Source organism: Aythya fuligula, chromosome 1 (assembly GCF_009819795.1).
Source record: "Aythya fuligula isolate bAytFul2 chromosome 1, bAytFul2.pri, whole genome shotgun sequence".
In the NCBI taxonomy this organism is placed as follows: Eukaryota; Metazoa; Chordata; class Aves; order Anseriformes; family Anatidae; genus Aythya; species Aythya fuligula.
This window is the reverse complement of record NC_045559.1, coordinates 105,679,105-105,697,419: the sequence shown is the minus strand read 5'-3', so window position 1 is coordinate 105,697,419 and position 18,315 is coordinate 105,679,105. Positions and strand designations below refer to the sequence as shown.

Below are 18,315 nucleotides of genomic sequence, written 5' to 3'. Positions count from 1 at the left end.
ATCAAAGAAACATAATATTCACAAAATGCTTCTGTAACTGCTTTTTAAATGATGACAGTGCCAGGTTCACTTTTGTGACTACAATAAAAACAGCCAGCTAGCTTTTATTTCTTCAGACGTTAAGAGTGCAGACTCTGCTTTTACCTGTTTTGGATTAAAAATCATAAGATTAGCACCCCTGCAGTTCAACAAAGGCATCCTTACATTAAACGTTAGTGGTAACTAAGAGGAAAAAAATACAACTACAACGGAATTTTTACAGAAAAATAATTTTGCCTCTCAACTACACATACTTCATCTGTGAACTTGTTAAAATACGTTTTTTCCTTCTCTTTTCAAAGGGGCTTCAACCTTTGACTATACTTGAAATACTGTTAAAAACAGAGCAAATACAAAGTGATTTCAGATATTGCTTGTCCTCCTGTAAAAATACAGTCCCTACTTTCCTTTAAATGCAGCATTCATACAGTTGCAAATCAAGCCGCTTTACGGTAAAACTTATAGCAAAACTTGTACTGGCAGCGGGGGCAGCAGCAGTCCCCGCGTGCCGGGTGAAGCCTGGTCAGCATCAGGATAAAGGCAGCAGCGTGAGGGGCACCGAGGAGTGGAGGCAAGTTCAAGGCCTCACAGCGCGCGCAGCTCCAGGACCCGCGCCGTGAAGAAATGGCAGAAGCTGAAGTTGGAGGTGGCTCCCTCCTCAGGGAACAGGGGCTCCATCTGCACTCCAGGCCCCATCCACAGAGAAGTTTGCTGCCTCCCCAGGGCTCAGATCAGGGCAGTTACCAGGAAGCTTTCGAGCATAATACAGCCCTCAGACTAGTGCCCACTCCTCCTCTTCCAAGTGGGTACGGACAACATGGCTACAGGTAGCCCGAGGTCTGTAACAAGGCGTTTCAGGGCCCTGGGGGAGACAACAGAAGGACTCAGGAGCACAGACAGTGTTTTCCTCAATCCTCCCAGTAATCAGGAGAGACAGGGAACAAAACAGGTGAGCTCAGGTCATCAGTGCCTGGCTCCAAGACTGGTACTTCCACCAGAATTTTGGGTTTGATAATCATGGAAGAGTCTTCAAGGTCTTTGGGGGCCTGATGGGACCCACCTGCCTTGATGTGAGAGACATTTCCTGGCTTGTAACCTGCAAGACTTACCAAAAGGGCCTTAAACTAGGACTGATCAGGGAGGGGGACGGCATTATGAACACTGAGGTTCAGCCAAGGGTTGGTGCAGCCCTGTCTGAGGGAGGTAAGGCTAATGGGAGCATCTCTGCTGCTCTGGGGAGCACTGTGTGTTCAAGAGCACATCCCAAATGCTTGTACACCAACGCTGGCACACAGCGTGAGTAACAAACGGGATGAACTGTAAGCTTTGGCCCACTCCCAGAGCTACAATATCATTGGTGTTAGTGAGGCTTGGTGGGACGAGTCCCACAGCCGGAGTGCTGTCGGCTGTTCAGTAGGGACAGGCAGGGCAGGCGTTGCACTGTAGGTAAGGGAGGGATCAGACCTTATGGACATTGCTGTTAGGGATGATGCAGTAGAGAGCCTCTGGGGGAGGATTAAGGGGACAGATAGCAAAGCAGATGCTGTTGTGGGTGTCTACTATCAACCACCCACCCAGGATGATGGCACGAATGAGCTATTCTACAAGCAGCTGGGGAAATCTTGGGACAGGCTTCACAGCTGGAGCAAGTCTCGCTGCTCACAGGCTCCACATCATTCATACAGCACAGGAGATGTTGGGGCTCAAGCTTTCAAGCCACTTCTTCCCTCATAGCTAAATGCAGAAATGAACATTGCTGTAGAGCAATGGACATCGTAGATCCAACATGGAGAAAAGTTCCCACAGAAGCTGCTCTAGCTCAGCACACAAGCACTGAGTCTAGATGCGCATCAAGTTCCCCCCAGTCACTGGGTTGTCTATAGGCATCTGTACATGTACATTTAACAGAAGCAATTTGGGAGCACGTAAAATCACAGAACAAAGTGTCTTAGCCCTCCACCCCCCACCAAAAAAGCAGCTAAACATTTTCTCGACAGCAGTCTTCCTCCTGCAGTCTGTTGTCACGCAGATGGCAACGCATTTTTTGAGGCCTTATATCACATGTTCTACTGAAGTCAATGGGAACCCTGACACCAACTTTGCTAACAGAAGGACTGAGTCCATCAACTCCACAAAATCCAGGAGAAAGAAAAAAAGATACTCCTCCCCCCTCCTCTAAAAAAAAAAAAAAACTCAAAAGGATTAGGTTGGTTGCCAAATGGAGAAACTATAGAAGCACTTCACATTGCTCCAAATTCAATTGACCACAGCAATATTAATCCCTAGGGAAGAAAACTGCCACGGCATAACAAGAAGGCAAATCACATCCAACAAAACTTAGACAAAAATACACATAAGACCTTATTCTCTAGCACCATTAAGATGTGGATTTCCAAGTTCCCAAAGGCAGGACCCACCTCAGCCAGGGCAAGTATCATCAAAGATTCTCAGTCCATTCACTGTATGAATCAGCCTTTCAACGTGAGACACACACAAAAAAGATGTCTACTTAAAATGAGTAACTGCATAACAGGTTGCTGTCAGCCCGACACAGCTACTTGACAAGCTCCGATTACTACCTTGGGTGAATTACTCTGTTAGCAAAAATCTGAACTATGCCAGCTCAGTACAGCAGTCTCAAAATACCATACAAAATCGACTTCACTCTACCTCCAATCACATGCGTGTGTCAGGGAGAGAAAGGGTGCATGTCTGTAAAGATGTCCCTCATTTTCACCACAATCAGCACCAACTCCTCTCCAGAGATCTCTGAACTTCACACACCTCAAGCTTTTAGCACACTTTGATCTAGAAGAAGAAACAGCCAAAGTCTACAGCAGGATTTCATTTCTGTTGAAGCTTCACCCCATTCTCACTGAGGCACAATCTCCAAAGAAAGTCTACTCTCCTTTCTTCTTGTTGATTGAGGCACCTAATTAACATGATGGGTGTGGCTGCATCCAACTAGACACGTTCAAAGTGTCTCAAGAACAGGACATTGTGGGTAGGAAAACCAGCAAAGGCTTCAAGGAAAAAATAATAAGAAAGGGGCTTTACATATAATTTTACAAGTACTATCAAACTCAGCCTTTGGCATCAAACTCAACTTGACTATCATCAGAAATGTTTAATACAACAGTATGTGACAGATTAGCACTCTGAATAGTACCAAGCAGAAAAACTTATTTTTTTTATATTAATTACTTCATGAACCAGTGCTTTTGGAGTCATCATGAGGCCAGTAATCCCCATTCAGGTGGCAGTAATACAATCAAATCATTTCTGTTCTTGTGATCTCCTCCAATTTACTAATTCTTCAAAATCCTCGAAGAAATTAATATTAAAAGGAAGTACAATAATTTACCATATATTTCTTCATTTACTTGCTTTGCAGTAAGAGCAGCATATAATACATTAAATTTAAAAGGATTTTTGTAGCTCTTTTTCCAACAGTAACTACATTCATTGAGTCGGACTACAGTTAATAAATAAATAAATGAATCATTTGACCATGCCAAGCAAGTACTTCTTGATGCAATGGCTTTTTCAAACTGTCAAAGAAAGAATAAATAAATAAATAAAACTTTGCACCTCATATTGCTTTTGCTTATCCTTGGAGAGATTACTTCCTGCCTTGCAGAGCCACACCTGCTGTTCTGGAAATTTTCAAGTGAAAAAAGTAGATCAAAGCTTTAACTGCTCTTATCTTCAGGATTATGTTATCATGCAATCTCCTTTATTACTACGTGCTGTGGCTTAACAGTTTCTGTTGTTTAGCAGGGTAACTGTTTTAGAGATAAGCTTTAATTTGTTTAGTACTCATGAAAGTGAGACATTATACTGAAGTGAAGCTATTGCTCCAAATACTAATCTAGGCAACAAAGTCAATGCAAGGATTTGCAAAGACTTCAAATAACTCTATCAAACTTTTAGTGCAGTGTGAGCAGCTTTGTATCGAGCTATCAGTGCAGCCCTGCAAGTCAGGTTGACCCTCCAACACCTTGTAAGACAGCCCAGTGCTTACCCTACAAGCAATTCTTCACCATGGCTACACTGTGCGATAAATAAATACTTCCCATTAACTTGGAAATACCAAATCCACTGCCGCATTAAGCTTATGATAGGATTTTTGTTTGCTAGACGATTGCGACAGAGAACCTTCATCCTGGAGAGCAGCAGGTGAGGTCGATGCTCCGGAGCACAGCCAGAACGCGTGCACAGCTCTGGGTGGGTGAGCAGCAGCAGCAGCAGCAGCTACATGGAGCCCTGCAACCCTGCCTGAGCAAGAGCAGCGGGGAAACCAGAAGCAGGCAGGACTCTGCCTTTGAGGTAGAGGTCCACAGCCGCCTTCTAAAAATACTGCCAGCAGGAAGAAGCGTTTAGTAGATGACTTAAGAACACCAAATTTCAGGTCAGATCACCTCTGTGAGGTTACTGTATGACACTGAATTTATCCGTCTTTCATGCACTTGTCAATTCCCCCTTGTCCTTCCTTTGCTGTCATCATCCTGTCTAAAAATGTCAGCCTTGTTCACAATTCTTTATCTTCACCTGCTTTCTTTCCTCTCCTTTCCTGCACAGATTTGGGTATTTTGAATTTAATTCCTCTCCACTTACCTTGCTGCTGCCCTAAATTAAATTACAGAGCCACATTTGCATCTCTGATTAGAATGTGACCTGCTCTTCGTTATAGGTTTGACTTAACATCTGTCTTCAAAACCTAATAAAATCAAAGTTCTCCCCATTTAAATTGTTTTGTCCATTGCAGAGAAACCTTGCTGGGGAAAGTCAGTGACTAACTGGCCATGCTTCTGAAAACACACAGGACCAAGAGGCAGAAAGTCGTAGTGCATTCAGAAATACCTTAAAAGTTTCTTCTTCAAAGACTGTTCAAGGACTGTAGCAAAACCAGACCTGCGACCAGCTGTTAGATGAAGGAAGAGTTGTGCTCTCCCCATGTTAACACTCCAACTCACCTGAACCTCTGTGAGCTGGTTCAGAGAGGGAGAAGGATCCTTTTTTATTTTGTTTGTTTGCGGGGGTTAGCTTCGTGCGAGTTCAGTTCCCTAAACTTCCTCATCACAAAATGAGACATATGCTGAAATCTGGCAGAGCAGACATGAGGAGGAGGAGGAGGGGAACAAAACCGATTCTTTCTGCAGCAGCACGTACCACTTAGGCTCAACTGCTCTACAGCAGCACTCCTAACTGTTAGTTTTGTAAGAAACTCTAAAATTAGCTCGTGCAATCTGACTGTCTCATGGGAGAGACTGTTTGTTCTTTCCACAGATCTTAAGCTACAAGAGCTGAAGATGCCATAATTGGAAGTATGTGAAAGTGGGGATGTTTGGGAACTTTGAATTTGGCTGCAAGAGAATTTTGGGTCCTCTACTCTGCTCCAAACTGCAAACCAGAGTGGTGCTCTTGCATGAAACGTCTGAGATAGAGGAATGAAACAGTGGTGGTAAAACATCACACTGCTGCTCAGCTTAGCAGTTCTGATCTGTACTGCCACTAAAACCTTAAAAAACAATCTTTCAGTTTTGAGCAATTAATTACAGATTGGCACACCCACTGATGTGTTTTCAGCAACAGCTCCAAGGGAGAGTTTCAATGAGAAACTCCTCTAAAACACTAAGAAACATACACATATCAGTTCATACAGGATTTAAAGTTTAGCTTTTATAAGATCCAACTTCTCTTATGTCTCTGGATAGAAGCATAAATGTAATTCCTGCTTCTTGCAAGGCTCTTTGTTTTCTTCCTCTTAGATGGAGTCTACAAACTTGCCAAGCCGTGTGGGAACTTGGACAAGCAACGTGAGCTGCAACAGTTCACAGATGTTTAAAAAGAAATACTCATCAAAATCAAACTCAGATTTACAATGTTTTTAAAGCCTGTAACTGGCTCAAACAAGGTAAAGCAAAAAATATTATAAAGGGTCTTGATAATGCATCAAAAAATGGTGCTTTCCATGTGCAACTCAGAAGTCTAACTTGCCAAGAAGCCATTTATTGGCCAAACTGTGGTCATGCAGCTTTGACAGAGCTTCATTCACAGAATAAGTGGAGTAAGTTATGAACGAAGGAAATCAGGTGCTTTATAAAAGCTTAATTTTCACTGTTCTTCAAGACAACATACAACAGAAAAGGAAGCAAATAAATTTCATTTCACTAGATTATAAAACTGTTCTATATTCTTAAAAACATTACAGTTTATTCAAGCAGTTGCAAATGGACATCTTGTATACAATTCATTTTCCATTGGATCAATGATTTTCTCACCCACAATAATACTTACAGAAAGAAAAACTAAGCTGGCAAGAGAAAAGCTTCTATGAGATTGTATTTCCCTATATCCCGATTAACAGTATTCCTTTTAATATTCATACCCAGATAAAAGAATAGTTTTAAGCATGCTATGTACAAGTAACTGTGGTTTATTTATTTGCGTGTAACAACTACCAGCACCCACAAAATACAAAGCTGATGTTTTCACAAGATGCTGTACTGTATCTTTTAAACACTACACAACATTCTTCTAGCTAAGATAGAAACTCATACGAAAGAGAAGGACAATCCGATGGTTGGACCAGGTGATCTTGCAGGTCTTTTCCAACCTCAGTGATTCCATGATTTCCCTTCCTTAGCAAGGTTTCATCCTAGGATCCTGTAACAATTTGGAATTGCCTTAGGGACTTTAAACCCAATACTCTTGTTTTAGTCTCAACATTAAGCTGGGGTGAGAAGAACTCTGAAAGATCTAAGAGGAAGCCCTTCCTTTTCAAACCTTTTCATTACCAATTTGCAGTAACATCCCTTCAGTGAAATTCTCACCCTACTCATGTCAAAAGTGAAAATTAACAGCTGAAATCCTGCTCAAACTATCTAAAACCACACTATGTACATATAAAAGGAAAAGGTGGATGATGAAGTCAGTAATTAGCCAGATATTCAGAAACCTCTCTCCATGATTGTATATTATAATTAATCCACAGCCATCTAGAAATGAGAGTATTATTTTCTATAACTAGCACACATCTATCAACACAGATTATCAGTGGGATTTTTGATTAATAGAGGCATACAGCATTTGGAAGATTAAAGCAGGCATTCTGTACTACATAATATCTTAATTGGATAGAGAATAACCGGATGATAATGTCAGAGCATGGATTAGAAGTGGTAGTAATAAACTGCTTAGTGAAAAAAAATGCAGTGTCCCAGAAATCAAAAATATTTCCCTATCCAGCCTTGGGTATTGTCCTATGAATGCAAGCAAGCACCACCTTCCCGACAGGTTCAAAGCTGAAGAGCAAGATAAATCACCTTTCCCTTTTTTATGTTTGGCTGCAGAACTGACAACTGAAAATGTGTATAAAGCATCTTCCCTTTTACTTGCAAATACAGACTTCTGAACAGAAACCTACTCTGTGCTACCAATCTAAACAGATCAGCCTGCTACCCATGAACTTTATATGTACTACTGCAAATAAGTAAACAGATCTCTAGTTAATATTTCTAATTTCCAAATATTTCAAAACATATGGACAAAGGGTAAAACACAGAAAAAAAGAAAAACAAAAAAAAAAAGTTTAAAATAAGGAAAAGGAAGAAGCTCTCCCAAAAGGGAGCACCACTGCTACTGCAGGACAAAGCTATCATGAGATATTAAGATACATCAAAGGAAAGCTGCAGGACCCTCCACAAGAGAAGAGGATGGCCCCCAAAATAAAGGCTGCCTCTTAAGGCATTTGTGTAGACATAAACAGAGACCCGAAAGAACTGAAGCCCTTCAACACCCAAACCAACCAAACAAAAGAAAAACAACAGCCCAAAAAAACCCATGCCCAGACACAGCTCCTACAAACAACCTCAAGAAGGACTCACACTTGCACCCGTCCATCTACGAGGCCGACTCGCAGAAGCCATTTCCCTGATTTCAGTGCCTTTAATTGGACACAGACCTGAGGTTGCCAAGGCATGGCTCCTGCCTCACTCCATCTCTTCTCCATTTATTGCTAACACTTCTCCACGAGCCAGCAATAACACAGGAGCTGGATCAAGGAGCTGACCTCCTTCTGAAAACATCCCCCCAAGAATAAAAACTGCATCACAGTGGAAATTGCCAGGAATTAAGGATGACCCAGGATGACCTTTAGGAAAGTGGGACAGATCTGTATCAGGCTGAAGTGTCCACACAACCGTGGTCTGAAAAGGTGGAGGAAAAGAATAGAGGTATGGACATTTCCTCAAAAGGGCTGAAATATAACAGTAATATATTTTCTTCACTTCAGACAATTTTCCCACTCTGTCTCTCAGACTTTTAACATTATCTATTGAAGGAACAGCTGCTACAAGCCCATCTTAGAGTCACATAGGGTAGGACGTAGGGGGAGATGAATCTTTAAAGAAAAGAGTAGAAAGAAAAGAGTAGACAACGTAGTAAGATATCTCCCTATGTAAGGAAGAATAAACCAATGGTGAAATGCAGCAGATCAAAAAAGAAAAGCAGAAAAGTACAGATCAACTGCGTTGTTCCCATCAGGACATGGGCAGCAGATGACACCCAGTGCCACGCAGCCCTCCGGGAAGTTTCTTGAGGTTCTTGGGCCAAGAGCTGGTCTAAACAAGCTTCGTTCCCCTCCCTAGGTGTGGCAAGAGACTTGTCCAAGTGTGTCCCTTCGTAACCTCACAGAGCAAACCACAGGCACAGCACACTGAAAACAATATTTTACATTTTCTTCTTGTCTTTTACATCTTCAATTTAATAAATGCCTTCCGACATCTGACCACATGCTGAGTGGCTGTCTGCTAGGTGAAGGCTAAGCTGAAAAAGGGAGCAGGACTCCCTTTGTGGACACATGTGGGCACTGTACCTGCGTGGCGTTGAGGACAACCATCTCAGCTCACTCCCGACACAAACACTACGCTGACAGACCCTGGCCATTAAGCAGTGCCATTCATCTCAACTATCACATCTGTGAAATTCAAAACTAATCTAGGGGAAAATACAGCATAGCTGCTTCATTAAACACTGCAGTACAGATTTACCTAAATATATATTTACACAGGCAATCCTCTTCCATCTTCGTTCCTTTCCTCCCCCAGCCTTACAGCAGAACCAGCTTTCCCTCCCCAAGAGAAACATGTTTCTTCAAAAGGATTTGAAAAAAATTATAAAAGAAACAGAACATACTGAGATTCTGATGTTTTTAATCTAATTTATCTTCAGGACATACAAAGAAGTCTGCATGGGGAAAAAAGGAACAGGGAGCTCTTCGTTATTAACAAAATAAAAGAAGGCAGCATCTTGCAGCACATATGCACAAAGTTTCATTAGTCACTTGATCTGAAATATATTTAAATGGTAGACTACAGCATCTGGGCTAAAGGCTCCTACTTTCTCAAGAAAGTTACATTGTGAACATGCTAAGGCTTAGCTGTAGGGTAAAGATCATCTGTAGTAGAACCTGCATTTCCATAATGTTAAGTTTTCATTGAAGCAAGTGATGTGTAAGCACTAGCAGAAAAAGTAAATTAACTCCATTTTTCCTGTGGACCAAAAGCTAAGTTAAAAAAAAAAAAAAAAAAAAGACCTCAATAATCAATGCAAGGAGTGCCAAGATACTGTTCACCCAATCTTTTAAGCATGACTGTGCACATCTTAGAATATACCAACACACGTGTGCCTTGAAAATGTCATTTGTTTTAAGGACGGTCTGTGCTGCCAAAAACCTGTATATTCCCCAATGTTTTTCATTAAATGGATCATTTTCCTCAGAGCAAAATGTATGGCTTTTTAAACTGAATTCAGAGGAGTGCAGGTTTAAAATTCAGTTTCGTCTCCAATGCAGTGGCTATTTGGTTTGAGAAACTAGAAAGAGCAGATTATGCAGCCTAGATAAAAGCAACAATTCATATTAGGGTGCAAATAGCAAGATAACCATTATCAAAGGAGCAAGGCCATTTTCATTGCATTTCAAATATTCTTCCCAGAAGAAAAGCCTAATTTTAAATTTATTTATTAAAAATCATCAGCATTCCTGGCAGCCCTACAACCCCTTTAACAAAGCTGCAGCTCTCAGGGGGGGAGCTGCTGCCACCAGTGCTGCCTGCCTGATTTTGGGACATGGGGTGCCCAGGGCAACAAGACCAGAAGGATTCTCTGATCCCCCAGTGGTGTGGGGTCAAACAAACAAAATGAAGGTGGGGCAGCAAGTCGGATGTGATGGTGGACTCTCTGGCCAACCCATGGATGAAGGGACTTGAGGACTACCTCAAGGCAGGAGGTTGTAGGGCGAATCAATGCCTTCTTACCATCACATCCCAAGTTGTGCTGGAGCTGGTAAGGAAGTTGCTTTGGGTTTCAGCAGCTACTTACCTAAGTACGTGGCATAAACAGAGATTTGAGCAAATAACACCAACACCTTTCTGGAAGCATTATGATTAGAGATTACATATGCCAACACTGTTTTGTCAACAGCTGTAATGACTTATCTGTTACCTGAAGTTACCCTACTGTTTTCTGCTCCTCCACCTAGCACCAAGAAATGGCCGCAGCATAGCAATGTGCACTTGTAATTCATTGGGTTTTTATTTCTGGGGAGGACTTCTATAAGGAATGCACATCCATTGCAAGACACCGATGGATCTCAGTGATGTGTAAGGTGGAAGTGGGTACGTCACAACCTCACAGACGAACGGAGTCAGGTGCGCTCTGAGGGCAGGGGTAACGCTGACCGAAGCCAACCCCGACTCTCTGCCTCTGAAAGCTGCTCTAAGCACCTAGCCAAGGATCTGGCAGCAAGCCAGTAGCTGGCTATGAGGCACGCCTAGGTCTCCAAGCTCCCAGGTTTATACTCCATCCCTTCAACAGCGCAAACACTATCCAAAGCCAAACGACTTTTACAGTGTTTGGGGTTTGCTTTCAAAAGTACAATTTTCAGAACAGTTCCTTTCCATTCTGTTCAATTCCGTGCACGCTTTAAGTGGAAATAAGCACCTCCAAATTAAACTAAGTGTGTGGGGGGGAGACACATATTAGGCAACATGAATTTTCTGCCAGCTGTGAGTGTTGATTTTACAACTCATTTTGGACACCGAGTTCAGCACAGACAAGCAAAATAGTGTCAGCCCTTCAAGCAACTTATATAATGTATCCTAATTACTAGATATAAAATTCAACACATAGTAGCTGTTTAAAATTGCAAATATAATACCACACACACCAACATTTTCCATTTGAACACTCACTCCATTTAAATGGGGAACCGAACACACCTAAATTAACTTCCTACTCCTCACATTCATGCGGCTACGAAAACATGTACTTTGCCAAGAGGCAGGTTCCAGCTTGGCTTTGTGCAAACTGGTTAGCAAAATAAGCAGCTGCTTGGCCTTCCGTGTGAGCACAGCCTGCTCCAAAATGCACCTTCCTTCAGCAATAGCGTGCCACGTCGGAGCTGCTGCCACCTTCCACTTGAACGTCTCTGGGTATAGACACCAAGATTGCTCCACAAAACAAAAAGCAAAATCCAGAAGCAGCGGTCCCCACATTTCAGGGCATCAGCTAACCTGTAATCAGTGGCTGTTGGGAAGAAACTTTCCCCGGGGGGCTAGTTATCCAGTAATTGCAGATGGCAGGGTTTTTCCAACATCCCTCTGAAACAGCTGGTACTGCAGTGTCAGCAACAGGACTAGATTGACCGATGGCTTGATTTGAAATGTCAGCTAGAATACTCACAACAAGTTAATGATTTTGGCACGTACACAGGTGTAACCACTCCATTTACATTAATGCACCCTGAATAAACATTGTTCTACTGCCTGCAGCACTTACACTTGACAGCTGTATGCAATTCAGGCCTATGCCATTTTACTTTTCAATAAGGGTACAAATTGCAATAATGGGTACAAATAGGATGCTATTGCATGCTATTTAGTGTGATATTAAAAGATACCGTAAGTTAAATTCTACTTCTCTAGGCAGTGCCTAGTTCTATCCAGAAACATTTGATTTTGCTATATTTAAAAAATGAGAAAGGCAACCAGCTTAGGATGCTAACTCCTTAATAAACGAGTACATTTTATTTAGTTTGCCCTACCTTAAAAACATGTAAGATTGTATAGATCTGAAACCAGAAAAGATCAGTGTGCCCTGCTTCCAGAACCACTTCTTGTTAGATCAGGAGCAGTTTAACTGAACTCAAGGAAATTCAAAGCTTGCACTCAAGGATCTTCCATTTCCTTTCAAATAAGTTTGAGTTTTTGAGCTTTGTCATATTCAAACTGTGGGATGTGTTGCCCAAATACAAATTCAGACAGTTCCTGTGCTGCACTGAGCTCCCACTCAAAAGCAGAAGAGAAGCAACAACAACTGACATACGTCTTTAAGACACGTAGGTGGTTCTGCCTATTACTTGTTCCTCCCTTTCTGCCCCTGCAATGCTCCTCTGCTGTTACTTCCTGCATCAAGGCTTCAAAAATCCTCCTACGCTGCCAGCGGACAATCTCAAGGGAAACATGCAAGGCTACCTGTTATACCTTCTCTAGAGGAGAAATCTAAGCCTTCTGTACTCCAAACATGTTCTGGCCTTGCATTGTGAAGAAAAGCTCTTTTTAAAATCATTTATAAGGAGACAGGGGAGTGCATCCACTTTTGTAATTTTTGCTGAGAGGGGAGATTTGTTTATTTACTTATTTATGGAAGAAAACAAAGCCAGAGACTACCTGGAGTACCATTTTGGATTAACACTGACTGAACAGGAGTTTCATGAAACTACTAACTTAGTATTATTTTAGAGCCAAGGAGCTCATACAGCAAGAACTCTGCTGTACTTGTTCACTAGGTTTCTGCCCAGCTACCTCCTCTAGGTACGTCCTTTCTGGTCTTTCCGTGGTGTAGGAGGATCTGGGTGTACAGGTTACCTCTACAGGGTCTACTACAGGAGAGCATCATCTGTTGCATTAGAGCCCCAGTAATAATGAAATGACTGGCACAAAGCTACACAGGGTACCTGCAACAAAAACCAAGTAGAACAGCAAGACGGACAGAAGAGATTTCTCATTGGAGATGCAGGGGGAAATCTCGCCCCCAGATCCCTGTCATTTCAATGCTCAGCTCAGAATTGGGGGGCAGGGGGAAGGGGGAACAGCACCCCAGCAGAGCAGTGTCAGTAGCTGCTGCTCCCGCAGGACTGAGGAATGAAGGAAGCTGCCATGGTGTCAGGCAGTGTGACGAACAGATTCAGGCAGATTACCTGTCTGCTTCATTAGCAGAACAGATAAACTCAGCCTCTGCCTGCACTGAAAAAAAACACACCTCAAGAAGCAGCAGTCAGCCTTCTGGAGAAGGAGGCTGCATGGAGAAGAAAAAAGGAAGGAAGGGAAAGGTTGCATTTGGCAAAACTAAGAAGAAAGAAGATTTTAGCCACATATTATCCTGATGCAAAAGGTACCACATCTCAATCTTGATGTCTCTTGCTTCCTGCTAACAGGAAAATGCAAATTTGCTCCACTCCCTGGGCCCAACAGCAGGTGCTATCTCCACAGCCAATGTAAACAGCAAAAGGCAAGAGGAAAACCACCTCACTCATTACCCCCAGGATACAAAGCGTATTTGGAGCATCAAGCAACAAAGGGTTCTCCACAGCTGAGAAGCCAGCCTGACTTGCGTGTACTAGCACTACTCTCCAAATTATTTTATTTGGTAGAAGAAGGTGCTTGAATCTGATTTTTCCATTCTTCTTGTCAAGTCATGGGCAAGTTAGACAAAAGCAGGCAGTAATGCCCTTTCCTGGCCATACCAAAAGCCCACCTTGCTACAGAAATGGCCAGAGGGACGAGGGGAAGCACGGCAGACTATTGGACAGAGCTGTACAAAGCCAGGAGCTTCTGCCCATTCTGCAGGGCTGGATCAATTTTGACTTGACTTTTATCTCATCGGCAGATCTGACCTTCATAATATTTGTTATTAATTTGTGCATTTGTTACCAGCATTGGAAAAGCAGGGACTTGCATGATTCCTCCCCACCCGCAAGCAGCTGCTTGGAGAGCCGTGGCGCTGCCAAGTGCTCTGACGTCCCACAGCAGCCTGCCCCTTCCTACAGCCAGCTGGACAGGGCCACTCAGGTGGAGAAGAAAGCCAAGGGATCAGGCAGGACAGCCCGGGTATCAGCACTTTCCCACGAACAAACAGAAAGCCTACTGACGAGCACAGCAAGAAAACAGTTTCCAGCCAGATCCCCACGTTACAAACCTCCATGGTAGAATTGCTCGCTCTTGAAGTTAATGAGAGCACACTGCTTAATCACTGCTGAGGGTCACTGAGAATTACCTTCTGCCCAGCCTTATCCATGTATTTCTCCTGGATCTCTGAGGACCTGGGAGTGAAAGCAGAGGAGGCAGCTGCCAGCTCCGGCAGCTGAGCCAGACGACCCACTGAAGTCCTGGGCACGCAGACAAAACCCCCATCTCCCTGGCTGCTCTCTACCGTGCCTACTACCTCCTTAGCCTTTTGATGTCTTATGCACCAGTAATAACACAGATCAACTAAAAACAGTAAGATGCCTGCCCCATTTTTAGGGAGCAGACTGGCCAACAGCTTGCCCTGTGAAAGCACTGAACCCCCTATGCTGTGCTTTTCACTGCAGCTACAGAGACGCCCTACAATTGCGACAAGATCACCCTAATAATTAATATATAAGCACCCAATATTAATGCATAAGCACCTAACATTAACATAATAAGCACCCTAGGCCTTCCCCTGCTTCGAGCAGGTCTAACATCAAAGCCAGATCAAGCTCCTTGGGCTCTTGGCCTGTTCAATTCTCCCAGTCTCCAAGGATGGAGACTCCACATCCCGCCTGGGTACCTGTACCAGCTCTTGGCCACTCTTCCTGCGAACAGTTTTTTCCTTATGTGCAGTCACAGCTTTCCTTATTATCCCCTTTGTTATCAGTCAGTATACAGTTACTACCTTCCAACTCCTTTTGCTTTCTTTTTTAGTTTTTATTTTATTTTTTTTTAAATGGAAGCATTTTTCTATGTCACACAAAATTTCAAAACCACCTGACATTCAGCTGAATGTTACAGTTCCCAGTCCTTGTTTTGGAATCCTTTCTTACTGCAGCTTCTGTAACTCAATTGCCAACCTCCTGAATTATTCATGCCTTAAAACTGACCAAACTTTCTATTCTTATTTCCTATAAATTCATGTATTTTTTTCTGTAACTTCAGAAAGACTTTCTACTTCCATCTTATTATTCCTTCCCCCACCCTCAATAATTTCATTATATGTAAATCAACTTTATTTAGATAACTCAAAGCAGACAATGGAAAACAAGAAGAAACCTTTTAAACCCTGCCAGCATGTTACATTTGGTATTTTTCTTAGTATTACATAAAAATATTATGAATTTCAAAAAGCCATACTTTTTATTAAGAGACAAAGCTAATGGCGAAGTAACCATTTTAATATCCTTTATGGGTTCTTTCTTAAAATTAGTATTCATGACCATAAAGCCCAAACTCAACAACTGAACAATACATTGTAAGAAACATAAGGAACAATCAATGGGTGAAAGGGCAGGAATGAAGATGCTAAGGGAGAAAAGATCTGAAGTGCAAATTATCTTCCTTCTTAAAGAGGCATTTTCACAGAAATTGGTTTGACATTTAGGAAGCAAAACATCTACTGCTATGGCAATAAGCAATAGCCCCTGCTTTAAAAAAAAAAAAAAAAAAAAAAAAAAAAAGCAGAGATAGTATAAAAAAACATAAGGGCTAAAGCAACAAAGCAACTCAAGCCATGCCCTTTTGTTTCATGGCATGAAATCCACATTTTCTTTTCAAATTGTCACACACTGGTACGAGGTTATCACGCTATCCCAGCATGGAGACAAAACAAAATTAGATACACAATCTGTTCTTAGGACATGAGTGAGTGGGTAATAAGTTTCTGCTCTCAGATATGAAATTGTTCATTGTGACTTCATCTGTAGGGCAAGCTTCTTCTATTAAGAAACTCTGAATAGTTCAGTGTGCAGCAGTGACCAGTAACTCTGGACTGACCCACGGTATTTCAGTATCATGGTACGATCACAATGGACATGTTGCAGCTGACTTCCAAGATCAGCCCAGTTTATTTAAAACACTGTTGTTTTTTCTGTCATCTCAGCTTTATTCAAAATACTTCATAAATCAGAAGTTTGCCGTACATATACTATATAAAATTATCCCCCTTGGGCGTATGACAGATGGATGAAATTGCCCAACAATACTCTCAACGATCCCCCTGCAGACAATTTTTGAAGCTGTTTTAATAATAGCCTCTGGGGAGAGTCTCTTTAAGAAGGTTAAAAGGGCAATGGAGCAGAAGAGAAAATAGAAAGTTAAGATCCCTATGGATTCAGTCCTCCAGCAAGCACCTGCATGTAGGTACTTCAGAATGAGGAACACTATTTCCCGAACAAGGGACTTACTTCCTGGCAATACTGCAGAATTCCTTCTTTAGTGCTGATGCAGGTCTTGGTCCCAGAGGGGTCAGATTCCCATTTTCCATTCTGAACATTCATGTGCATATTGAGTTTGCCACAGAACATGGCGATTTGAGGCTCTGCCAACAATCCAGCATTTCCATCAGCAGGCACCTAGAATGAGAAGAAAAAATAAGTTTTACTCTCATATCTGACATTTCAGTCCTTCCAGAGCAGTAACAGCACAAACAAGCCCAAATCAAACTCTAGGCTTACCCACCCATGGCTGTAAAGACTCAAAAGTTTGAGAAATACATAACGAGCAAATAAGGTCGCCACAGAAATTCAGACGTGCAGTAACGTCACACAAAGTTTAAAGGAGTAAACAAACTCCCAAAATTATCTCATGGACTTGGGCTAAACACAGAACAAGAAATATTGCTGATTACAGAAATTTAACTTTCAAAATATCCTGGGCACACTGGCACTGGGGACAGGAAACACTAGGCCGAGTGCTCTTCCCTACCCGGCCGAGCACCACCAGGAGCCACCCTGCTCACAAGGCCCACCTGCTGCCGGAGAACCAAAGTTGCCCTCGACAATTTCTGAGCTGAACACAATTCTGAAATGTCTGTCAGCCTCCTGCCCGCACCTAGAAAGAAGCTAGCTCAACCCTCCTCACCCACAGACCTCCACATTGGTTTAGACACTGAGCCTGCACAATGCATGGGAGAAACAGAAGTAGTGTCTGTGGAGCCAGATTTACATTAACCCTTTCCCAAAACACTTCATAACCGTGTAACAGCACTCAAATGAAATCAAACATTTTAAAGATTCTGTTCCACTACTTAATCGGCACTTCCACTGGTAACAGAAATCACACCAAAATCCAGATTAGGGAGCCTATGAAAACAAGAAATGATTCCAAACATCTTGTTTTCAAAAAACCATAAACCATTCCTTTTTCCCCAAGGTGCACCCTACCTATGTGTAATTCATCTTAATCCCTACCAAAATTTAAAAAGATTAAAAATTAAAAGTAGATAAATCAGTAGCTGAAATGAACGGGTCAACAGGCCTACCATAACTGTAAAGGGAGCAAAATGTCTGTCAAAAAGACTACAACGTAGGAAAGCACACATCCAACACGAGTCAAACAATCTGCCCCCAACCAAGAATGGGAACAAGACGTACCGCACAACTCACGATCCCCTTCAATTTTAGCATCTGCAAAGATGAATCTCCTCCTGAGGTTCCGTTCATCATGAGAGAAGCCAACAGGGATTCATGGTCCCTCATGTCTCAAAAGTGAGCCTGTCACATTAGAGGCATGGTGGAGTACGCAATTATGTTTAAATATCTATTTTTAACTTTTAATTTTCTAGCTAGAATGTTTCTCAAGGGAAAAATTAAAAACATTTGAAAAATTCATGAAAAACTGAAGACTTTCTTATAAGAGGTATGCAAATCCAGTATCTTAATTTCCCCACTCTTCATTTAAACATCCCCCTTCCCCCGAAATTCATGAATTTTTATATGCCTACAATGCTAAAACACTGCACCAAGAAACATTAGGAGTCAACATCTAACTACCCTAACATATTAGATTAACACTGCACATTAAAATGCCATAATTAAAACAAATATTTCAGGTTCTATGATTTTTGTTTGTTTGAAAAGGAGAGAACATTTATTTTCCTGTTTTCTTTAATACTGTAATGTAGCCTAAGGAAAGCAGGAACACATCTACTGGCAGTGACTTCCCATCACTATCTCAGCTTCTCTTCTCGATGCAACAT

The 18,315-nt window shown here is 42.1% G+C and overlaps 1 protein-coding gene across 2 annotated transcripts in view; it reads right to left on the bottom strand.

The window, feature by feature from the left end:
• APP (amyloid beta precursor protein) overlaps positions 1–16,689 on the bottom strand; it is a 178,157-nt gene extending 161,468 nt beyond the window's left edge. For both annotated transcript variants that reach the window (XM_032183216.1, XM_032183224.1), the window contains exon 1: positions 16,523–16,689. In XM_032183216.1, the coding sequence (XP_032039107.1) occupies positions 16,523–16,642 (120 nt within the window). In that variant the 5' untranslated portion in view covers positions 16,643–16,689. The remainder of the gene's footprint in view (positions 1–16,522) is intronic.
• Positions 16,690–18,315: the final 1,626 nt, after the last annotated feature.